The sequence below is a fragment of the Symphodus melops genome, assembly GCF_947650265.1.
Source record: "Symphodus melops genome assembly, chromosome: 17".
NCBI lineage: Eukaryota > Metazoa > Chordata > Actinopteri > Labriformes > Labridae > Symphodus > Symphodus melops.
In genome coordinates this window covers 8,804,392-8,829,519 of record NC_136707.1, presented here as the reverse complement: position 1 = coordinate 8,829,519, position 25,128 = coordinate 8,804,392, and the positions used below count along the sequence as shown (strand labels likewise).

Below are 25,128 nucleotides of genomic sequence, written 5' to 3'. Positions count from 1 at the left end.
CCCCTCTGTAACTCTCTCTCTCTTCCATCTTTGAGTTTGTGTCTGCTGGATCCTGTTTCACTGTAGCCCGCATCACAGCCAGACTTTTATGTTGGGGAACCAGATTGATTGTCAACAGAAGGGGCTGTGAAATTGTGTCTGCCAGGGAGCTCCCTGCATGGTTTACAGTGTGGTGGCTATATGTTATGTTTTCCTCTGAGCTTTCCCTTTGTGGGAAATCCTTTGATAAGTTTTAAGGAATACTGTGGGACTTGTGCAATTGTTGGAATCAAAGCTGTGCAGGCACAGATAGAAGTGATTCATTAAGAAGCTGTGCCTGCAGATAGTTGCTGCTCCGAGTCTCTCTTCAGATATCTGATGCATCGACTTTATCCGGCGGCCCAAAACTAAGGATTTAAGATGGGAACTGACCCTCAGTGACCCCCTTCACCTTTGACTCAGACAGGATTTCCTCCCCACTGTGTCCAGCATTGAACTTCACCCTTATCCTGCCGTGCCACCTCCCCCTCTATCATCAGCCCAGTGTGTTTAGGTCCAGCAGAGATTTAGGCTTTGGGGCTTGAACAGAGGACTGCTGTTTGACGGCTGTTGGCCCATGTAATGGGATAGGGCTGCTGTGGAGGCCTTTAACTACTCTACCACTTGACCTGAAGTCTCCACTGTGAAATATCCAGCTGTGCATGTGGATTGTTTATGACACGGATGCTTTCTGTAAGGAGAGTGGAATAAAGACAATAAAGAGAGATACATTGATGAATAATTAAGAAAGTGGAAATGTCTGTTTTGAGTTGCACACCCACCCTGTCACAGATTGTCTATGCATATTTCATAACTTCCTGTCCTTAACGTGCTTCAGGGACTGTGTTTACCATATCAGGGACACCACAGGGAGGGAGGTGTTTTTAACCCTGCCTGTGGATACATCTGTTCCTGGGGATTGTGTGGCACACGGCCTTGTGTCAATGGAAGGCCTGGCTGGGGAAAACCTTCCCCGCTTCAACTTCTGACCCTCTCACCCCATTTAACCCCTTGCATTCCATCCTTCCCCTCCTTTCCTGGCTTTACGACAGTAACCCTTAACGCTCCAGACTCGTGTACATGGGCTCAGCTTCTCCGGTTTTAAGAGAGAGTGATATTCTACACTTCAATAACCTATCTTATTTGGAAAATGGAATTATTATTGAAGTTATTTCTAAAGTTTAAGTCTGAACAATACAACATGATTTGTTTCTGTTTGCTTTAAACTGCAAATGTTTTTTGCAAAGGAATATTTCATGTCATCAAAAACAATTTTAGATATGGCAGGGCTATTATTCATGCTGCATTTAATTCATGCTGTTTCATACTTCAGTTTCCATAACTTTGCATCAAAACTCACCTTTAACTGAACTTTAAAAAAAGAATCACTCCTTAGATTTGGAAAAGCACAGCAATACTTGTTTTAATCTTTCACTGTCATCAAAGCCTAGGGAGTTGAAGTCATACTGGAATCAGTGAGGCAGAGGGAGATGGCGCATTGATAGGGATGCATTTTAAACCAGAGAAGATAAAGAGACAGGAAACTGAGACTAAACTTGGAGCGGAGACAAAACAAAATACAATGCAAACAAACAGCACAGCTATGCTGTTCTCATATTTTCTGGTACTTTGACATCAAAGAGGAAATGAAAAATAGATAGGGTCCCGGTAGATACCACAGCTTATTATCTGCCTTGAGCTTAAAGACAGAAAAATCGACTAAGTTCTTAGTGTATTATTCCGTACTTAAGGCACTCCATACCAAAGTAATGTACAATTGACTCGTGGTGTTTGTAAGACAGAGCAGTTAACGGTTGTGGTTCTGTAGGTTTTAAAGGAGGAGAAGATAAGTTATTGACAGTTAAGGAGTCTGGGCAGAGAGCCAAAGTCCCTCTCCTATTTTTAGATTGCTGACTGTGTGAAAGTGCACTCAATACAGAATTGATGACACATTGCCAAAATCTGAACCCGAGCTGGATTAGCGTTGTTTGTGTGTATTTGCATTTTGACTTGTACGTGTGCAGAAGTGTGTCTTTTGCAGAGCAGCTCATTTCAGCAGAAATCAAGAGCAAAGGGTGCAAGACTCGTAGTTGTATCTTTAGGTTCATAACTTAATGAGTGACGGGCAATGTAAACTGCTAAGAGATGGACATATCAGAAGGATTAATTGAGTCATTGGAAGTGCGTGGCCTGCTGATCTTGAAGGAGTCTGGCTCTGTGCTTCTCTACTGAAAGTTGTGCTTTTTTCCCCCGGTGTTTAGATATCAGCCTTGAGAGTGGCTCTTAGCTGTACAAGCTGTGTAATCACTGAATATGGAAAAAGTGCCACTGGTTTACCTCAATCTGCCCAGCAGCCGTTTATAAAGAAACAAAATGAACTTCTTTCCAATGCAATGCATTTCTGTGATCTCTTTTACTTTTAACATGACTCTGAATAAGGAAAATATTTTAAAAGAAGAGAATCAAGGCTGTATTGACACTGAATGGGAAGCTTAGGGTTATTTGGTCCATTTATTAGCTGAGTTTAAAAGCTCAAAAAAGATCTGTTGTCTATCTTTGGGAAAACATCAAACCTAATGTGACACCATCCACAATGGAAGTGTGCTATTTATAGTGACTAGGTTGGCTTTAGAGGCTACACAGCGAGTGGGGTCTTCAATGCCTTTTCCTCTATGTCGAACAGCAAAAAGAGTATAAAGAGACAGAACAAACAAAGATGGAGAGGAAACATGCACATTTTTGTCTGGTTTTAAACTGTAAGCTAAAGGTTAAGTCAGTATTATGCACAATGAGAGTTTGGGATCTTTTGATTCATCTTCAAATGTTTTTGTTTTTTTCATTAAGCTGATTATCCAATCAATTTAAAAAACACTTTGAAAAAAAACCCAAAGTTCTAGCTTTCTAGTTGAGTATGTGGTTGATCTCAGATAACTACCCTGCAATCAGGTTGGTATAAAACTTAAACATAATGCATGCAAAAAAAGTTATCTTAGTCCCGATTAGTTCTGTAGAATGTACAGTATATGACCATATTACTTTCAATGCGTGTCTGTTTGTGCGCTGTCTCGTGTTTCCTTCAGGACTCAGTCCAGGCTGTTGCTAGGAGCTGTGACCTCTACAAGCAACATTCATGGATGCAGAGAGTGAACCCTGCAAGAAGTAGGGCTGTATTTTATTTCTCTAACACCCCCCCCCCCCCCCCCCCCCCCACACACACACACACACACACACACACACACACAGCAGACACCCTATTGCTTGTGGCTTTAAGCTTTTTCACCCATGGCACATCATTACCAGTGTTCACTTTTATCACAACTAATGAGTTCAGCTTTTTTTTTTTTAGACAGACGAGTTTCTGGTAATGGGAGCAAAACATTTCTTTACTTTTCGCCCATTATTTCAGAATAAAATCATTGCAAACAAGCAGGGTTTAAACACTGACCTCCCCTCCTATCTGCAGTGATAGCTGCCCTCCAGATGCACCAACCCCCTCCCCTGCAGCAGGACGTGAGTGGAGTGGGGCCCAGCACTGAAAGGACAAGCCGTTCTGAAGCGTCCCTGCCAAAGGTGCTTTACTGGAGCTCGACTCCAAGGAACTGAGTTGGCAAGGGGAAGGACACAGTTTGGACACAGTTTGGATGTCTGGCCGGATATCTTAGTGTGTGCATGTGCGTGTGTGTGCATAACACAGTGCAGTTGAAATGGACCTGAAGAATTCCTTTAGACCTTATCCTCTGTTCGATTTAAATACTTTCCAGTATTTATTTACAGTATGTAGACTCTTTCTGAGTATGAAGATAAGGCTTTTCTTTTTACACGTGCACATAAAAACACATTTGTTTATCCAACATGACCACCTTTATGATTTGTAATTTGGCATGACCCTTCTTCTTCTTCACTCGTCGTCCTCCAAGCTGCAAATGACATTCACCAGAGTCAGCAGTCACCATCAAACAAGGCAACAAAGGAGAGAAGACAGTGGGCAAACAAACTGGGAGGCAGACTAAATAACTGCGGCTTGTCTGCTGCAGGAGGGAAACTCAACCCAGTGGTGAGTGTGTGTCACTTGCTTGGTCTGTGTGTGTGTGTGTGTGTGTGTGTGTTTTTTTTTTGCGTGTGTATGTGTGTTGGCAGCAAACGTGAGAAACAAAAGTGTTTCAGTATCTCCACTAGGTCGCAGCTGTTGCCTGTATTTAAACTTAATGCAGGTGTCAGCACTGATCTCTTTGTGTCTTTGTGCCGATGTGGCCTCAGTAGATTAATCAAATATAAGAATGTATTCATGCGTCGAAAGATGTGGCAGTGATACGCATAGTTGTCATGGTTTGTACTTCAACACAAGCATCACTTGGTTGTTGTTGAGAGTAAAGTGGAATCTGATGAGAGCTTGGTTGGCTTAGTTATCCTGTGTTGTTGACCAGGCACACAGATAGAATGACCCCTTCATACTGGTAAGGAGACATTGACTAGAATGTGAACATACATCATTGTTTCTTATTCCTAACATTAACCAAGATCAGACTGATAATTGCTTGATACAGCAGGAAGATCCAAATCTGAGGGATCTGGATTGCACTGTTGGATATTCAGATTATTCCAGGAGAGCAAGTTTTAATCGTCGTTAGGATGCTTCCTCCAGCATCCAGCTCGCTTTCCTTAGCACAAAGACAAAAAAGTTAGCATTGCTGTGTCCAAATCAAATCTCATGTAGCCTTACTTGTTCTTCTTAACATCATATCACAAGTGTTTCTACATTCTACAACTTCTTTGCCAGGGCCAGTTGTAAGCAACACGTGGAAAACACAAGTGACAACCTCCATTACAACAATAGCAACATGATCACTATTTTGATCATTTTATCACACCTTTAATAATCTAAGATTCTCAGCACAAGCCAGGACAGTTGCACTTGTACACTGGGTTTTTTTGGCGAGTTCATTTTAGTGTCAGAGGCTGAACAGGTTGTGGCAGCTGTCCTGGACACACCAGTTGAGCTAACACGGTGAGGAAGTCTTCACGGGTGGGATTCTAGTCCTGTGCATCTCCTGCTGGGCTTATTTTCAGCTGGGATAGGCTCTCACCGGCAGGAGGTCATTACGGTGTATGGACACCTGAGAGCATGCAGGCTGCTTTAATAGCCCTGTTTACAGCAGCTCAACCGCCAGTATGCGGGGACATCAGGTTCCCATAGGTGCTGGCCAAAATAAACACCTGTCTCAGAGTCCAAGTAGAATACAGCGTTGCTGAATTCTCCAGTTTCTGACAGATATCGTCAAACCAGCATTTGTCAGCATTACTCTGTTTTGTTTTTGACTTATCACACACACATAAATAAAGAAAGCCCTCATAACTCAAACTGTACATTTTCCTTCATCTATCTTCAAGAGAGCGGTCAGCCATGACAACACATCAGCAACATTACGCATCTCTGCTTGAACCCGGTTTGAAGCCACAGATATAGTCTGCACGAGTTTGTGTTTCATTTGTGCTTAATTGCATTTTTCCGCTTTATTTCAAGTGAATATCCTGGAAATATTGTCTTGTCAGACTCAATGTAATATCTCTAAGACATTAAGCTTAATCATTTATTATGAACGAACATGTGGCACCCCCCCCCAAAAAAAACAAAAAACAAAACAAAGTTTCAGAACAAAGTTTAGACATTACAGAGATCCAAGCCTGAGCTGTGACTGACATCTAGTGGTCGCTTCTGTTTTGACAGCTGCTGCGCCTGTGTGGATGGAGTTAAAATGTGAAAGAATGAAAACAGAGCAGTGATGGGGAGGACTGCTATCAGTGTTGCGATTCATATTCCCTATCACGACTTATTGACTGACCATTGAAACTTTAACTTAAACATTTCCAGATTTAATCCTTGATCTATAGTTGAAGTGTGGATCATTAAAAGAAGTGAGGTGATATAAAGAAATCATTAATGCAAATTTATATTGCCAGAAGTGATGAATGATTGAAGTATAAAGTGAGTTAACTTTGTGGATTTACATTTTCTCTTACCTTAATACAGTGTAATTTTATTGTGACTATAAATGGATATATTTCAACCTATTGGTAGAAATATTTAAAAGGCTTTGGTCTATTTTAGGCACACTCTGCAGCAAAGAAGTTGCCAAAATCATAGTGACCTTGAGATTTAAGGTTGAACATTGGAAAGCTGGAATTATATTTGCTGAAAACTCTCTCCCTCTGATGGCTCGGGATAATCAGTTTATCATTTGAGCCTTGTGTTGTTGTCGCAACCCCCCCCCCCCCCCCCATGTAGTTTAACTCCAGCTGGCCTGTAAAGGACAACTCTAAACAAGTCTCTATGGTTACCGTGAGGTCAAATTTAATAACAATCAATATAGTATCAATAGTATCAACTTTGATTGATTGTTGTCAAAATATAAATAATAGCACCTAGTTATTATTTTACCTGTGACTAAATGTACTTACCTACCTAGGCAGTGCCTGTGGGCCATGTGTTGCCAGTTCCCCCTGCTGATTTGTTGTCCTACTGTACTCTCCCTCGTCATTTGCCATTGTCTTGACCCTGTAGCTATAATTCTATACTCTTATAGTATTTCAGGGGGTTGAGGCGCAGTGGTTGGCAGGGAGCTTACCAACTGACAATCTGATTTGATTGAAAGCACGTTAAATCCTACGCTGGCCCAGGCATCCAATCTCACATCATCACTGACACACTGCCGTCCCATAAACCCACTTTTTAATCCTAAAGCCCTTCTTTTTTTTTTATTTGTGCTCAATGTGCCACCCTTTGCACATCCCCCACTGCCTCATTCTCATTCTGCCCCAATCCTGTTGGTTTGTATGTGTGTTGTGTTTGTGCGTGTGTGTGTTTGTATGCGTGTGTGTGTGCGGGTATATGTGTGGTTGCAGGGATGAGACTTAGTTCAGACACAGCTGGCATCATCATCATCCTGTAACCTGTTCACGACTGGGATGATTTGTGAATGCACACTTAAACTGAGTCCCTGGACAAGGTCAGACAGACATTACGTAGAACTCTGCAACTGCTGTTCTACTCCGACTCTCATCCTCTGTAGTTGTGCCGCTGATACTGGCTATTAAGGACTTACATCCTATTTTGGTCCAGTTCTGTATTCCTGGAGAGAAAGACTTCTTAACCACTTCCTCGCTTGTGCAGTGCTTTCTTGGCCAGGTTGCAGCCCTGAAAAGTGTGCCAAGGGAAGATATGAGATGCAGAAGTGAAGAGGATTATGTGTTTTGTGCTTTGGTGATATGACAGCCTGGATGGGAGACGGTTGTTTTTGACCAGTTTTACAACATTTGATCTGAAGGACCTTGCTATTCTGAACTGTTTGGGAATATCCGCAGCTGACTGAGAAAAGTTTTTTTCTTTCTTCCTCCTCCCCTTCCATTCTCCTCTACATCTATTCTCTTCAGGGACCACCCCAAACTGGCCCACTGGCATTCTGCTAGTGAAGCACCTATGTCAATATGTTGAAAGATATCATACGGGAGCTACACCATTACATGTCGGTCATGTGAATAAAACAATTTAAAGGATATAAAAGAAGAAGTGCGCGCTCTCGGCGAAGCGCAGCATCAGCACCAGCACCCAATGCGCGTTCCCGCCCCGGTAGAAGCTGCCCGACATCCCGGGAAGAGGAGTTGGAGCTGCGCGAATTAAAGTTGGGCTAAAGGGGGTGCGAGGATGCTGTGGAACAATCTACGATCCTATTGAAATATCCTATACGGGGAAACGCGTCCTAAGTGAAGGATGACTTGCAAAATACTGAGCATATGCCTCTTATTTTTGGGTTTTCAACATTGCTCATCACGTAAGTCTTGTGAAACAGCAATTGTTCCATCTATTATCGGCTGCTATATAATTCAAATACCTTCAAGTGTTTATACATGCCATTAATGCTTATTGGTAAGGATTTGATCATATATTTTAGAAAAAGTTTATAACATTCGCTTTAGGATAAGTAGAAAATACCACTGGAGGGCAAAATGTAGCTCGAGGTGTTTGGATCTTTGAAGGGTAAATCACGTTACGATTTACCCAGATATCATTCAAACACAGGTAATTGACTTTCACTGCTTTGTAAGTTAATGTAGGCATTGCTTTGTGGGATTGGAAAAAAAAAGTGTAGAAGCAGACCGCATCGGCCCTGCGGAAGGTGCGCACGGCGATCCCCATCATACTGAACTGTCTGCATTGCAGTGCTTCTCAGTCAGCACGCAAGTTTCTGCAGCGTGCAGGTTGAACTCGCGACTTTTCCCGTAAGCACGATGCTCTGTAAGAGTGGTTTGTTGTTTGTAAAACAATCATCTCCAAATCGCGTTAACAGTGTGATTGACTGATGCTCGAAATCCGCTAAGCACGTTTTTTGTAGTGGCGTTAGAGAGAGCATGGCTCATCGTCCTGACCGGGACCAGCCCACTGCAGTACTTTTTTTTTTTTTTTTTGGGAAGCTTGTGTTATCATCACCTGTCCGCACAGCCCTAAATCCTGCACGCAACGCATGTGGATCCACCTAGCAGGAATGTCATCACACACTGCAAGATAAATGTGTGTGTTTAGTTGTGCCGAGGTGGGGTTGTGTTCGAGGTTAAATTTGGGCTAGGGGTAAAGGTACCATCCACCCTTCTATCACAGAGCTTGTATGCATACTAAATCTTTCTGTGTGATGTCAGTGGATGATGTCCTCAAAGGGAGTGCTCTTTAACCCACACAGTGCATTGCATGCCATTAATGTTAATATCAGTTTGATACCAGGAAGGAGGGATGTTGTGACTTGGATTATTTATCTGAAATGTTGGAATAAACATTCACCACTATTGAAATGTGAGTTTGAATATCAAAGGCAGCACACACTAACTGAGTTTAAGATACATAACTCAATTAAACTGCCCTGCACTGTGGTAAACCAAAACCTAACCAAGTATTCAAATTTGATGTTTGTGGATCCCCTTTACAAAGGCATTCTGCACCTTTATCCTTCCCTTCAGTTATTTTTCGAAAAAAAAAGAAAAAATCCTATCAGGTGTTGGGCCATAATTTAGAGGAAACTTTGGATAAAAACAATTGAATGACTGTTGTGTTGTTGCTCAAATCAGAAAACTTTCTTCGCTGAAAGAGAACTAACAAGGGAAGGAATACGTGTGAATTCTTCAGCAGAGGCCTGTGGGTTTGGCCTAATGTACATCCTGCTGGTGCATTATTGCAGGCTATTCCAACTTTATCTGCCATGTGGATGCTATGCCGGATTAAAATGGAGCCTCAGAACACACTGCACAGTGACTCAGTCTTGGGTGGAGCACAGGGTGTGTTGGTGTGTGTTTGAAACAAAAGGCTGTGATGCATATGTATAAATCTCAAGTTTTATGCTTTCTGCATTCTGTCATGGCCAGCCCATGAGACAGGAAACTGACTGGTACATGTGAGGGGAATTTTTTATCCAGAGAAGCAGGGGGTGTTATGCTACGTTTGAATTTGCTCTTTTCTCTCTTTAGACAGAGAATAAGCTGTTTCAGGTCTGAACTTAAGATGTTGTGAATCATAGGTGTTTTTTCATGCAGGGGAGTGGTCAGACACCACCTGCTGTGATGCCGGCCTGGCCATGAATGATTTATTAAAACCCCTTGAACAGAACATGCTATATTTACTTCAACTATGTATATGCACTGTGTTGTTGCGGTATTTTGTTCATAATTTGTTGGACAGCTGCAGTCAGGCTGTCCTTGCTTTCTGAAATCTCAGCTGCCACGCATCATATGCCAAATGACAGCCAGAGGAGGAGCCTCTCTGCATACAGTATGCAACCAGCAGTAATGATGTGTCAGCCCAGACAGTGCAGCCCACACTTACAGCAGACTGATGATTCAGCAAGAGTGCTGCTAGAGCTCCACACAGCCACACTGCTCCCCACAGTCTCTTGATAAATGCAGAAAGAGTATACTCTGTGTGGTGCAGAGATGGGATGTTATGTGTGTGTGTGTGTAGTGTGTGTGTGTAGTGTGTGTGTGTGTGGGGGGGGGGGATGCAGGAGCACTCGGCAAAGGCTGAAAACCCTGTGACTATGCTCTGCACAGCTTTCAGGTACACTTTAGCTACCGCAACATGACAACGCCCACATGGGGAGAGAGCGAGGCAGAAAGGGAGAGAGGGAAGTTAAAAAAAAAAAAAAAGGCAGGATGATAATTAGTGGAAGTATGATGTAATGGGACGCAGTGAGAGCGGGAAAGAGTGAATGAATGGGGGGGGGGGGTTAAGATGGAGTCGGACCGTGGAGAATAGAAGCGTGACAATGAATTTCGGGGGTGTGGAGTGCGTGACAGTAAGGTGCGTGACAGTAAGGAGGAGCTGAGGAGTGGAATGGCCTGGGCTAACCTGCTGCAGTCTGGGAATGTGCTGCTCCCCACATTTAAAATCAAGCTCCCTTTCTTTTACTTCTGATTGAGAACTTAAGAGAAATCGATAAACATTAAGCCATTTACTGCAAATGAACTTTGTCTGCGGCGCTAAGCCTCTAAATATTTTTGTTTGAAAAAGCCACCGGGGCTGGGAATGACTTGGAAGTGCTTTTCAGATTGGTAAGGGAGAGATGCACCAGAGATCTATTATCGACCTTCTGCAGCCCAGCAGGGATTTCAGCATGATAGAGATGGTGATGAGTGAGAAAGCCTCATAGGGAAGCAGAGTCAAGGTCATATCTCCCTTGCTCAGCATGTTTTCTCCACTTGACTGTGCAGAGTGTCCTTGCACCAAATGTAACAGAACTCTTGCTCATGTAACCAAGTTATTAATGAGGCCGCAAACAATGCCTTCATGGCGTATTATTGCTTACATATTTCATATATAATGTACAGCAACTGATAAAAGTCCTCTATGTTGTCATTCCTGCAGGGTTTGCTGTGATCACTTCGTCTTCTGCTGCCTGAAAAAAAAGTTGTTTAGAATTTGAGTACATGCAGTACTCTTCCTCATCTTGCTCCGACTGCAGCCTGCATACTAATTCTGCTGGTGCTCATGCTTCCAGTCACTGTAATCTGCCCTTCTTCAGTGCTCCATGACCTCGGTGATTGTAAGAACAGGGATTAAAATGCCAGAACTCTGTTTACCAGTAACCACATGTTAAGAAAGGATTATACGGATATGGGCCATTGCATCTGCTTTTGTTTAAAAAATAGTCTTATCTTAGTTGGTCTTTAGCACAATTGATCTAAACATTTTTTTGTTTAAAAAAAACTGTACAGTATATATATATATATATATTTTATTTTACAGGATATATATTTTTTGCCAATCAATATTAAATTGTCTGATCTTCTGGTTGATTTAAAGAGTGTACTTTGGCACTTAAAATGAGACAGTGTTTCTCTTGCAGCTTGAGGTGAGGGCATTGAGCATTTATCCTCAGCAGTGACAGGCCAGATTATGTTGAATTATGGTCACTTTTATTAGCTGGGGGCTGGGGAGCGAGCCTGAGCAGATGGGTGATGGTCCTATCAGTCTCATGACCTCATGCAGAGTAGACTCAGTGGGACTTTGTTTTTCTTGCACATTGAACCTCAGTGCTTTTTCAAGAAAATGAACACAGACAGATGTACAGACACTGACAGGCGTGTACACATGACAACAATAGATGCTGCAACATCATTTTTTCTGTGACTGCAACATTGATCAACGCGAGACCAACTCCACATTTGTTGTCTTTTGAAATAGGACGGCGGTGTTGTAAAAACTGCATGACAATAACAGTAGTTTATCTCAGAGGATGGTGCACATTCCGTAGCTATTTCTCTACCTGTCCAACCAGTCCTGTGATGAAATCATGATGCAGTCTCAGTGAAGATGCCCTGACGCTTTGATAGATTTATATGCCTTACTGTGGAATATGAAACTGCGATCTTACAAAAAATGCTTTTATTACACTGATATGGGTTAATGTATATGTATGTATATCACACTTCATGTATATCCTATCCAGTGGAGCACAAAGCTGCCTCTTGTTAAACTCAAAAGATGCGCATCTGTGTTAGTCTCTACTGCCTACATCTGAATAATAATGAAAGTGCTGCATTAAGAATAGTTCTGTAATAACTTCTGACCTTGGTGTCTTCTCTCTCCTCACTTCAGAGGAATGTGTTGATCCGCTGGTCTCTGGGCTCTATTCCTCCTCCTTTCTGGCTTCATCAAGATATAACTTCCTCTACTCTGCCAACTTCGCTAAACTGTATGGTAAGTTCCAAACTGTAGTGATGAGTTCATCCATGATAATGTCCCCCTGACCTTACAGACCTAGAGTATAAATATTTTAGGCTTACAGTACATACAATACAACAAGGCTTTTAGTTATTTGGTGATATTACACACTATATATATACATTGTTGCAAATATTATATATTATTTGCATTGTTTTAAAATCAATTTCTTTTAGCTATTTCAATTAATCAGCTACTTTCCTTGTTTGTTTGCTCAACAATAGACCTAGAGTGTATATGCAGTCACATAATTGAAGAAAGTTTTATAGTGGGTAATCTGCAAAACGAGAAGTGCAGTATCTTAAGTCTCCCTGCTCTCCACATTCCAAATTAGATTGATGTTTGAAATGTGTGCCAGACTAGACCTGTCTAGATATTGTCAGAAATGTCATTCTGTATTCATCAGGTACATGTATCTTTCCCTTTCAGGCAGCAGTGGCTGGTCCCCGTCCCCCAGAGACAGACAGCCATGGCTGCAGGTGGACTTAGGCAGGAAGTATCGACTGCGGGCCATTGCAACCCAGGGGACCTTCAACTCATATGACTGGGTCTCCAAGTACACCCTGCTGTATGGTGATCGACCAGACTCCTGGACGCCGTATATCATGCAAGGAGGCAACTCGGTAGGTTTCTCTGAGCCGGGATAGTGGGAAAGATGATAAAGGCCATTACAGGGATGAGGCGAGGATTAACTGGTCAAATGTAATCTTTACAGCTGATGATACTCCAGTCAGTGTGTGCTCCATTATATTCACTGTCACTATAACAAAATCAGCACAGCATATTGTCTCTCTCCACACCCTCTACACTGACAGAGCTAATCTCACCATCAGTTCATCTCCAGTCCCTTAATAAGGCGTTAACACCGTCACAGTGACTCAATAACTCTCTCCCCTCCTGTCTGCTCTCATCTGTTTGCAGACGCTGCCTGGAAACTGGAATTATTATCAGGTGAAGAGGAATGTCTTCCATTACGCCTTTACTGCTAAACACATACGCCTACTGCCTCTGGCCTGGAACACAGAGAACGGAGGAAAGATTGGAGTGAGGCTGGAGCTCTATGGCTGCTCTTATGGTAAAACTCACTGAAGGGGATTTACTGCCTCTCATTCACATCCAGAGACATTCTACAACCCCAATCTTTAATTATATTTGATGCTTTGTCACTAAATTGAAGTGCAAGATATGCTACAATATGTTCTTGTAAATGAATGACTATGCTAAGGATCATCATTCACTAACTAAATGCACACGTTAAGTCCAGGAAATATGACATTAAGCGCTTACTTTAATCCCTCAATTAAATACTACATAAGATTGTATTCACACCAGAAAAGTCCTTTAGTCCGCTTTCTTTGGTTCGGACCAAGTACAGTGGTTCTTTTTTGGTTGGGTGCGGTCTGTTTTCACATTGCACTTTTCGCAAGAGCCCCGAAATTCAAAAACAAAATCACACATGTGCAAAGATCGTTCACACATTGGATAACAAAAAGTTTAGGGCAGGGTAAAGCGGTAATCACAAGATAACGGTAAACAATCATGGAGAACTTGCGTGCTGCACTCGCTGTCCTGATATTGAACATTTTAGCAACAATTTCATCCACAGGTACGAAAATAGTTATTTGTGTAAAAAATGTAGATCTATGTGTGGACAATCAACCGGTGTTATGATAAATGTGGCCGAAGTTATAAATGAAGGATGTGGAGCAGGGGGCAAGGAGGAGGATCAGACTGCCGCTGGGGAAAAGCGCCAGGAAAACTCTGCTGCAGCTGCTGTTCTGTTCATAGTCTGTTCACACCCCTTAGTGTGATTTAAAAGTATTGGATAATAAAAGAACAGAGCAATGAAACACCAGTGAATTTGTCTGAAAGATAGACTAAAGATTACCTCTGCATCTTATATCAAAGAAGTAGACAATAGAAACAAACAAGAACTCTGGAAGAAGCCGTACTATTTTTAGAGCTGGGTCGGACTGAAGTCTGGTTGCTTTTACACCTCAAACAAACCGTACCAAGGTTCGTTTGGAAGTGAACCGAGACCACCTCTTTGGCTGGGTCTCGGTCCGGCTGTTTGGTGCACACCTGAGTTCAATGGTTTGTATTCACACCTACTCAAAAGGTCCGCACCAGGGTTTTAGTTCATTTCAAGCGAACCAAACAAGGTGGGAAATCTGCTGCAGCGATTTAGGAAATGTTGATCCATTTTGAGATTTGGTCCACAGATTCCTATGTGCTGCAATATAACGGGGATGACACGGTGGTCTACATGTACCCTGGGAGGAGGTCCCGTACACTAGAAGACAACATTGCCATAAACTTCAAGACTTTGGAGCAGGACGGTCTGCTGTTACACAGTGAGGGGATTCAAGGTGACCTCTTCACCCTGGAACTCAAGAGAGGCCGTCTTTACCTGCACATCAGCCTAGGTAAAGTTACCATCAATATCAATTCAGCATTTCCTCACATCACTTGAAGCTGGTTGAAGCATTTGTATTTTCCTCCTTTTGTTTCTGCACTCTTTTTTTCTTCAGGAAGCAGCATAGTACACAAAGTTAATGGGCGGACTACATTAACTGCTGGGAGCCTCCTTGATAATTTACACTGGCACTATGTCACCATCCATCGCTATGGTCGCGAGGTGAACTTCACAGTGGACAGCCACACAGTGACAGCCATCTGTAACGGAGAGTTTACACACTTGGATCTGGATACGCAGGTACTATGAACACAGTATGATTTTGAACTTCTCTTTCCAAATATTATGTTTAATGTGCTTATTTGGACACTTGATGAGTGTGTGCCCTTTATACTTTTCTCTTAGTTATATGTAGGAGGTGTCATAGAGCAAAATCTGCCTCACCTGCCCACTACACCAAATTTCCGTGGCTGCCTGGAGAACGTCTTTTTCAATGATATCAACATCATTTACAAGGCGAAGAGAGAAGAAGAAGACATCCGCATACCACGAAAAGTAAAACCATTGCTGCGTCTCTGCAGCCTTTAAGTCATGGAATTGCTGTAATGATCGACTCCATTGTCTGTAGTAACATTTGATAATGTGGGTTTTTTTGCTCTTACTGGAAATATTTTCACCGTAACTAATGAAATACGTGTGTCCCTTTTTCTCCTCAGAAAAAGATGCACTATGCCTGCAGGGACATTCTGCTCAAACCTATGACTTTTGCCGGCCCAAACAACTACCTGCAGGTACCGGGCTTCTTCAGAAAGCAACGTATGTTTGTCAAGTTTAAGTTCCGCTCTTGGGACTACACAGGGCTGCTAATGTTTACACGCTTTGCTGATGACCTGGGTGCCCTCGAGCTTGGATTAAGTGAGGGACAGATCAACGTTACTATATTCCAGCCTGGAAAGAAGAAACTCCAATTTGCTGCAGGTGGGTCTATGTCATTTTTGGACCATATCAGAGCTATTTAAGCCTTGCCCTGCAAGTTACTCTTGCTATGCTTTTTAAGCTTTCTCTCTATCAGGGCATAATAGCATACTCAGCACTTTTTTATTTCTGGCGTATGACAGGTTTGCTTGGTTTCTTATTCATCTTTAGCTATGGAATCATGATCATTTTAAAGCGTCAACATGCTGCTTGATTTGATTAAACTGTGAAAAAGATCGTCAACATGAAGCCTTGAATGCTACCACTTCACGTCTCTCTAAAAGGCTAAACTTGTTTACAGGTCATGTTGGTTTGAGCGGCTTATACAACAGCAGATAAATCACTGTTTAGTCATTCCTTAAACATTTGCTCTTGTGTATTTTGTTCCTTCTGAAGGCAAACCTCCACATTTTTTTAGATGTTGAATACAGCGTCAGAGCTCTTTTTATAGTCCTGTGCACAAAGCCTGGCAGACCTGCCATGCTTAGTCTTTGCTGCTAAGCTATGATTGGAAAATCCTTGTTTTTTTTTTATTTTTGAATAGATGCTGTTCAGTGCATGTTATCTCTGAACTGAATATTATTTCTGAAACATTACATGACACAAATTTCTCCAATCTCTAGGATACAGACTAAATGATGGTTACTGGCACTCGGTGGATTTGATGGCGACAGACAATCTGCTAACCCTCACAATTGATGAGGAGGAGGGCTCGCCACTAAAGATTACTAACCCTTTCACGGTTCGAACCGGAGACCGCTACTTTTTTGGAGGTGAGTGAATGACTTAATGTCTCCTAAAATCAACTCCCGAATCAGTGCTGTTCAATTCATGCATTTGCCTGCACTTAGGTTGTCCAAAAACCAATAACACGATACGGAAATGTGAGACCAAGCTGAACCGATTCCATGGTTGTATGCAGCACATTTTCATAGACAATGAACAACTTGATATTGACATTATTCTGCAACGACAATGGGGGCGCTATGCAGAGCTTCTGTTGGGCACCTGTGGCATCACTGACAGGTTAGTATTATCACCTAATTCTTACATAAATATCTTGCATAAACCAGATCAGATGCAATTTATCAGTATATTTAAGTTTTATGATAGAATTTATAGATGTGTGGATGAGTTTTTACCTCATTAACCCTTACCTCTAACAAGAAATAAACAACATAGAAAATCGAAATTTGGAAATAAATGAACCCCCCTTTTGCTTAAAGAAAAAAATCACATTTAATCACATGTTTTGTTTACAGGTGTACTCCGAATCCATGTGAACATGAAGGTAGATGCATCCAGTCATGGGATGACTTCATTTGTCTGTGTGAGAACACGGGCTACAAAGGAGAAGTGTGTCACATGTGTAAGTGAGAGTAATAAGTGTTCCTTTACTCCCGGCCTGTGATGTAATTCATCTTAATCATAAAAACATTGATTTCTTGATCAGCGGTTTATAAAGAATCATGCGAGGCCTACAGACTCAGCGGCAAGTATTGGTCCGGAAACTACACCATCGATCCTGATCTCAGCGGGCCGCTCAAACCATTCGAGGTGTACTGCAAGATGAAGTGTGAGTAATCTCTGTCACTAAGAAAGTACGGCTTCATCAGCAGTGTGTTCAGTGTTGCATGATCTTCTTTGAGTTGTTCATTAAAAGGTAAAGACAGCTAATCGTATTCCCTTAATGAGAAATGTGTGCTGAAGTTTCATGGGAACTAAAACTTAGATTAAAAAGAAAGATGGGTCCAGCTTTTTCTCTGTCTGCCACATTGTTCATCTTAACATTCCTGTCAAACTTTGACAGAAAACCTTTTTCATTTTCATGAAAAGTTAAATTAGGTGTTTTAAGATTTTTTCTGCAGTGTCATTTTTTTTAAGCATGACTTTACTTTGGCATATCTCAATTAAAAGAACTTCATTTATCTATTTGGATTGTAAAAAAAACAGCAGTGTATACACAACATTAAGCTCCTTTTTAAATAACATGTCATGCCTATTCACAGCATATAAAGCCTGGACAGTGATTTTAAATGATCGGGTGGATGGTACCAAGGTGACTGGGAGTTCAATAGATCAGCCCTATATAGGTGACGTCAACTACTGGAATGCCTCCTGGGATGAAGTCAGTGCTTTAGCCAACACCTCCATCTACTGTGAGCAGTGGATCGACTACTCCTGCTACAAATCCCGGCTCCTCAACACCCCCAGTAAGTAGCATTAGTGAGTTTATGTCCAGCTTCCTTTCATTAAACCACAAAGATAGGAAACTTTAATCACAAACAAACACGTTATTTCTATTTCAAAATAGATGGAAGACCTTTTGGTTACTGGATTGGTCGTAACAATGAGAGTCACTATTATTGGGGTGGAACTTTCCGCGAGGTCCAAAAGTGTGGCTGTGCCATCAACCAAACCTGCACTGATCCCAAGTTTCAATGCAACTGTGATGCTGACTACAGACAATGGTGAGAGAAACACGGAGTAAGTTTCGCCTTCATCTGTGAAGCTGAAGATGAGTTACTTACTTCTCCTCTGTGGCTTTCAGGTACTCCGATAAGGGCTACCTGGACTTTAGAGACCATCTGCCTGTGAGAAAGATTGTGGTCGGGGACACCAACAGGACTGGGTCAGAGGCGCAGTTCACTGTTGGGCCCCTCCGCTGCCATGGCGACAGTAATATGGATTGTTCTCACTTCATGTTGTACACAATGTCTGAAGGGTTAACGTTTGTTTCTTTACAAATCCATGCATATTTCAATGTTTCACACAGGAAACATATGGAACACCATTGCTTTCACCAAGCCCACCTACATCACCTTCCCCACCTTCAAGCCTGGTTCCAGTGCTGACATCTCTTTCCATTTCAAAACCTATCGAGACCATGGCGTCTTCATGGAGAACTCTGATGACCAACTTCGTAACTTCATACGAATAGAGTTGAATAGTAAGCTCATAGTTAGCTCATCGGAATAGACATGGACCTTTTCTTCTGGTTGGCTTTAAAGACTGAAGAAATATAATCTGTTTTACTTCTGTTTTTCTTCTTTCCTTTTCAGCAACTCACAACCTCTTATTTATATTTATGGTTGGTGATGGCATCCTCAATGCAACACTACGCTCGCCTGTGGCACTTAATGACAACGAGTGGCACTTTGTTCAGGCAGAAATTAACGTGAAGCTGGCACGCATCAAGGTTGACTATCAGCCTTGGGCTGTTATTCGTTTTCCAGGTCAGACCTTCGTCACCATGAAGTTTACGCACCCTATCCTAGTAGGTATGTGAAAAGCGTGGATATTAAGAATGCATGACCAACACTGTACTGAACTCATCCGCTCTTAACTTTGTATATATGAAGAATAACCATTAACAAACTTTGTCTTAGGTGCTGCCAACCGCACACTCAGACCTTTCTTGGGGTGTCTGCGAGGGTTACGGTTAAATGGTGTTCCTCTTGATCTCGAGGGCAAAGTAAATGAAGAGCAGGGGATAAGGAGGAACTGCACTGGAGAGTGTCTGAATGCTACTATACCATGCCGAAATGCAGGCCAGTGCATCGAGGGCTATGCTTCCTACACTTGTGATTGTAACAACACAGCTTTTGATGGTTTCTACTGCCATAAAGGTGATTTTAAACTTCTTTCTTACCAGTTATTCATTGGAAAAGATGTAGATATCTAAGTTAATTACGATTTTTTTATTTTGAAGATATCGGAGCATACTTTGAAATCGGCTCTTGGCTAAAATACAACATAAGAAAAAAGCCTATAACAGACGAAGCAGCGTGGGCAAACTGGATCGACCCTCACTATGACAACTTTAGCTTGGGCTACAATGATACAGCAGATGACATCGAGTTCAGTTTCAGCACAGTTCACACACCAGCTGTGTTGCTCTACATCAGCTCCTTTGTCCAAGACTACATCGCCGTCATTCTCAAGACTGATGGTAGGTAGAAGACCCATCGAAATTTTTTTGTCTGAGAATGATGAAACTGGAATTTTGAGCAGAATTACATTTAAATAGTAGGCGATTCTCGTTATTCAACTGCGATTAATCAAACTCTGTTGTATGTAATGCAGTCATTTGCAATAACAGTATTGGTTTCTTTTCTTCCTCTTTGTACACAGGTAGTGTAGATCTGAGGTATAAGCTGGGGCTCATAACACACAAGTACCAGCTGACTCATCGCAACCTGGCAGATGGATACCCCCACTATGTCAACATAACAAGACACAACAGAACCATCAAAACACAGGTTCATATCCTACTTGCTGCTCACTGTGTAAACTGTGATCTATTGTTCATGCTATGTATTTTATGTACCGTATGTTTAAGAAAAAATAATGCATTAGTTCTGAAAAAATCTAACTGTTGTTTATTCACACAACATTTCCAAAGAGGAACTGTCATTTCTGTACATTAGTGATTTATTCATTGTGACACATTGATTTAGTAATTCACATTAAAACCAAACTTGACCTTATTTGAAAGTATTCTACCTGTTATATTACAATTATTAGTTCTGTTAGTTGATCATGCCTTGGATGAAGTCCCTTTCTGTGAAGGTGATCACTTGTCTGTCTTGTCCACAGGTGGATTATATGGAGCCTATAGTTGAAAAGATAACACTAGTGGAGGACGCCAGGTTTGATTCTCCAAAGTCCATGTTCCTTGGCAGAGTAATGGGTAAGAGTATGTTTAAAACTTGTTGAACAAACAGGCAGTGTAAGAGATACTGCTGTCATATAAAAATGGATATCAATGTTGTATTTTGTGTCCATGTGTTCTTTCAGAGGTTGGGGACATTGACTATGAAATCCAGAGGCATAATGCTCCCGGCTTCATAGGCTGCATTTCTGGGGTAAGGTACAACGTTTACGCCCCTCTGAAGGCTTTCTTCCGACCGAATGAAACAGACCCTCCGGTAACAACCCAAGGCTACGTGTCTGAATCTAACTGTGGCGCCTTCCCTCCTACTCTGGGTTATGTACCTTGGGAAGTAGACCCCTGGTTTACTACCATAGGTGAGTTGAAAGTTGCATAATTAGTAAAAAAACAACAATTTGAACTTGTGTTTATTCATTTATTTGTGTACCTTTTCCCCTCAGAGTATATTTATATCCATGATGACTTAGGACTGTTTTGGATAACAGGTAAAGTCACTATTCGTTCTCTTCTTTATATGACTGTTTGCTTGTCTTCAGTATTTTCGTCCAGTGCAAGTCTGCAAACATAACTGGTGCACCTTGCTTTTGAATCAGTGCTATTAAAAACGTGACCCTTAATGTGACATTAAGCTTTTGATTCAGTCTATTTTGAAGCACTGCTCCTGCTCTACGCTGTGTCTCTCTCCTGTCCTAGATAACATGAATCCTTTAAAGGTTTTTACTTTTTTTCTAAAATCCTTTAATCCTAAATTAGAGCAGGGTTGTCAGATTCCAACGTGGGATTTTGTATGTAATTCAAGCTTTCGTCGGAGAGCTCAAAGTTGTTACGAGAGACATAACCTCCCACCCCACTGCCACACACACACACACACACACACACACACACACACACACACACACACACACACACACACACACACACAAATATAATATAACAAACCAAACATTCTTAATGCGTTACTATCACACTGAAGGTTAGACTTTAATCCATTCAGATCAAGTCTATTTTTTTATCTACTTGAGTTTAGGAGTGGATTAAATGACAGGAAAATAGACCCTTTGTCTTTGCATAGAAGCCAATATTTGTCATTTAAATGTATTTTATGTCCTATACATTTGTTTACATTACTCCAAAAATAGATCATATACATATCCTTACCATTAAATAATAATGTCAGTATGTATCTATCCCACTAACAACCATTGTAATAGTGCAATGACCAACAACCTTTTGTTGTTAATAGATGCTTCATTGTATCCTACAGATTCAGAGTTGTTATGCTAATACAGGACATCAGCATGTTGCATATAAGATTGGTACACTGTCTCTGCTGGTGATCTCCTCGAGCCTGGTGCCAGTTGCAGTATGTATTATAACCATCATCAACAGGGTCGGTTGGTTAAATCCAAAGTGTAAAAGCCTAGAGGCTTCTCCCAACATGCATTAGCAATTAGGGGGGGAAGCATTGTGTTTATTTATCAGTCTTTAAAAGTATCCATCTGTTACTCAAAGCAACAAAAGTATACAAAAAAGTGCTATAAAAGTCTATGTATTATTATTATTATTACACATAAAAAAAAAGAAATAATACAAATAGAAAGGACTTGCTATTGCTAGCAGTTTCACCTTGGCTGAGCAGACTAATAAAAAACATCACCATGAATTACCTTTCAGAGCTGGGAAAATAAATAAAAATCTTGCTACATATTGCTTGTTAGTGTATGTCGATGACTATGTCTTTTTTTTAGATGTCTGGTGCGTCAACAAATAAATACAGAGAATATTTGCTTCAACCAGAATTTGAATACCAATTGCAAGAGTTGACTTGAATGTTACAGGAAGGGGATTCTGGGAGTGCACTTATCTTATTAAGATTGTAGAAAATTCCAGTCACAGTTTTACCAATTCCAAACAGTTTGAATGATGTGATGTAATAATAAAGCATTAAAATTTCAGCTTGAAGTGCCTGCTCCTGATCAGTATTCTAGGAGTGTCTCTTCCCTCATTGTGTTACAGATTAACTCTGCCTGTGCTATTTTTATCCCACAGTCATTGTCATCCTGGCGCTGCTCCTGCTCTTTGGAGGCCTGTACAGCATCTACGTCTATGCGTATCAGCAGAAGGGCAGCTACCGCACCAATGAACCCAAGAACCTGGAGTCCCCAAGCAGCGCCAGGCCGCTGACCGAGACTCTGAGGAGAGAAAAAAAGAACCTTCCAGAAATTGAAGAGGAGTTCAGGAGCGACTAGTGTCACAGGACCTTTGGGGAAGTGGGTGGGGTTTGACTGGGGGTTTGGGGAGAGGGAAATAGCACTTACAACAACCACATATACCTGTTTTATGTTTTCAAATTCTTTGTTCTTTTCTTTTATATATATATATATTTTGGTTTGTGTTTCTTTTTCTGGCTGAGTGGGATCCAATGCCTGGTGCTCTACATAGTATGTATTTTGGTAAGGTTTAAAAGTTCACATCAAGCCCCATGTTGCGTGAGAAGCCAATAAGTCTCACACTGTATCGCAGGGTGAAATACTGAAGTGCCTCATCTAAGCAAGCGTGATCTGAATTAACCATAATAGCTTATTCAGATAGGGTTTAGATTTGACACTGTGGAACCTGGATTTAAAAGATGATTAATCACAGGACCGTCTGTTTGAAGTATTCAGACACTGAATATATTTAGTTTCTCCTGAGCCATTTTTGAGACTGGTAAAAGCTAAGAAACATCCTTACTGTATAAACTTAATGACATCTTAAATATACCTTCTAATGACAATCTCTCATGGAGCCATTTTTGACAACAAAGCTCGTAATCCGTGAGCACATCTGCAAACTGAGAAAAATCCAAATGACTGAAATACAACTGAATAAAAACAACAAACTTAAGAGAGAGCATAAAGACAAGCATGGAGCTTTGAGATGTTAAGCTTTGAGATGACACATACTAAGATTGTTAAAGGTATATACGCTTATATTTGTTGTTTTGCACCCTATAACAGTGCATCACCTATACAGAATGGCACGTCAGTGGTTTCAGAATTGCTTAAGTGTCAGTAGATAGCAGCTTTGCCGATAACAGTACGCTCAAAACACATTCTCAAGAATGGGGCTTTAGAAATGGAATGGTGTTATACTGTATGTACCTTTTGGAGTGAAAGCTGACAGACTGTTGGTGTACTGAAGAATCCAAACTAACGTGGGAGTGATGAAGCTTGCTCAGGATAAAATGATCCTGATACCAAACTTCTCATTCGGTCTTACTTCTGGCTGCTGATTTTATAGTTGAGGCGTCAAACACTGGTGCTATACTGAGTGTTTGACGTTGCAAACATCTTTGAGAACGGTTGATGAAAACCTCAAAGTCTTCTCACATTCTTTTCACACACACAAGACTAAAGATCTTTCAGAAAGAACCGTTTCCTATGGCCATGTGAAGAAGCATAAACACAAGTGCACACACTAAACAACATATGTACAGAGGACCACAAGAGTGTAAATGCTTATCTTTAACCTTCAACTCATACTGCTAGAATATTTTTGCATCACGCTGTAGGACAGCAGCTGACCATGCAGTCTTTGCTGCTGCTGCTGCTTCTTTAGCTGCTTTCAGTGGAAAGTTAAAAAAAAATTGTACCTTTAGTCTGATGAAATCTCCTCCTTGGCAAGTGGAAATTTCATTATATTTGTTGCAACCAAAGCTTAGGTCTTCCATCACTCACTGCAGCACTTCTTGATACTAAAAAGCACTAATATTTATGTGAAGAAAACAAAACAAACATTTGTAACATATTAGCTATGCATTTGTAGAGCATGAGCGCACTTTTCTGTACCATGCAATAATATTAGCTTCTTCCAGCCAACAACGTTGTTATAGTCTCAGATTACTTTGCTGATGCACAATAGCAAATAGGGTGTAATAAGTGAACATGTGAATATATGTACAATGTGTTAAGCAACCTTTATAATGCTGTGGTTTATATGAGACAGGTTAATAGAGTTACAACGAGTATCTTGAATGTAAATCATTTGACTCTGTATTGTATGAGCAGGCCCTACACATGTTCTCATTGTAGGCTGCTTAGCACTGAAAGTAAAATATCTCATGGTAGCTTTTTTCGAACGCTCAGGATAAAGAAAGTACAGTGCTTGTTCCTTGCAGCACTTATACACCTCACAATCTCCACATTGTTTTTTTTCAATCTGTTACAGCTGGGCCTAACTGTGCAAAATGTACAGTCAAAGAATGTACAGAAGATGTAAAAACTGCAATTAAAGGCACGATTTGCTTATAGGGTGTGAAAATGTACAGATCCGGCCAAAGATAGCATTTTCAGGCTATAGTTTTAAGAATGATGAAATGAGACGAATGATAATGAAAAGTGAGAAAAGTTTTTTTTTTTTATTCACTGGACAATCACCATGCAAAGTTCATATTAGGCAAAAGCCAACATACTTGAGTCAAATATGCTTTGTAGCCTATTAGAGAAAGTGTTGACTTCAGTGTTATATAATGTATTCTTTCATTGTATTCACTGGTAAACATTCAGCCTAGCAGTGTCACCTCATTGTCACTCACTATTAATCATGCGTGGTCCCTGGAATGTGTGTATGTGTGGTTGACTGGATGATCAGGTGTTTGTATATTTTTTTGCCCACCAAGATTCAACCTGCTGGTGTTGACTCAATGAAAAAAAAAAAAAAAAAGCTAATGTGCACAGTTGCCAACCATCCAACTCACTTATTGAAGTGCACCAACAGAGTAACAATGGAAGAGGAACAAAGGCT

General features: G+C 41.1%; 1 protein-coding gene across 2 annotated transcripts; it reads left to right on the top strand.

Moving 5' to 3' along the window:
* The first annotated feature begins 6,981 nt into the window (after positions 1–6,981).
* cntnap1 (contactin associated protein 1) lies at positions 6,982–25,109 on the top strand. 2 transcript variants are annotated; one of them, XM_079365853.1, is made up of 24 exons: positions 6,982–7,844; positions 12,152–12,253; positions 12,707–12,900; positions 13,199–13,352; positions 14,500–14,703; positions 14,809–14,993; positions 15,099–15,248; positions 15,410–15,671; positions 16,292–16,441; positions 16,520–16,694; positions 16,931–17,037; positions 17,122–17,244; positions 17,678–17,881; positions 17,983–18,139; positions 18,220–18,347; positions 18,445–18,618; positions 18,731–18,949; positions 19,058–19,297; positions 19,381–19,624; positions 19,807–19,930; positions 20,268–20,361; positions 20,469–20,699; positions 20,784–20,843; positions 20,997–21,055. In XM_079365853.1, the coding sequence occupies exons 1-24, from the start codon at positions 7,784–7,786 to the stop codon at positions 21,038–21,040; spliced, it is 3,786 nt and encodes a 1,261-aa protein (XP_079221979.1). In that variant the 5' UTR covers positions 6,982–7,783; the 3' UTR covers positions 21,041–21,055. The 2 variants fall into 2 exon arrangements, with proteins under 2 accessions (XP_079221979.1, XP_079221978.1); XM_079365852.1 differs by lacking the exon at positions 20,997–21,055 and adding an exon at positions 22,393–25,109 and having other exon boundaries at positions 6,983–7,844; positions 20,784–20,828.
* Positions 25,110–25,128: the final 19 nt, after the last annotated feature.

What these genes read in the sequence shown, in the direction of transcription:
- cntnap1 (XM_079365852.1), top strand. Translation starts at nt 7,784, where the DNA reads ATGACTTGCAAAATACTGAGCATATGCCTCTTATTTTTGGGTTTTCAA. An exon ending in ACCTGTGGCATCACTGACAG is followed by an intron (nt 16,695 to 16,930) that starts GTTAGTATTATC and finishes TTTTGTTTACAG; the next exon opens with GTGTACTCCGAATCCATGTG. An exon ending in GATGCTGACTACAGACAATG is followed by an intron (nt 18,140 to 18,219) that starts GTGAGAGAAACA and finishes TGTGGCTTTCAG; the next exon opens with GTACTCCGATAAGGGCTACC.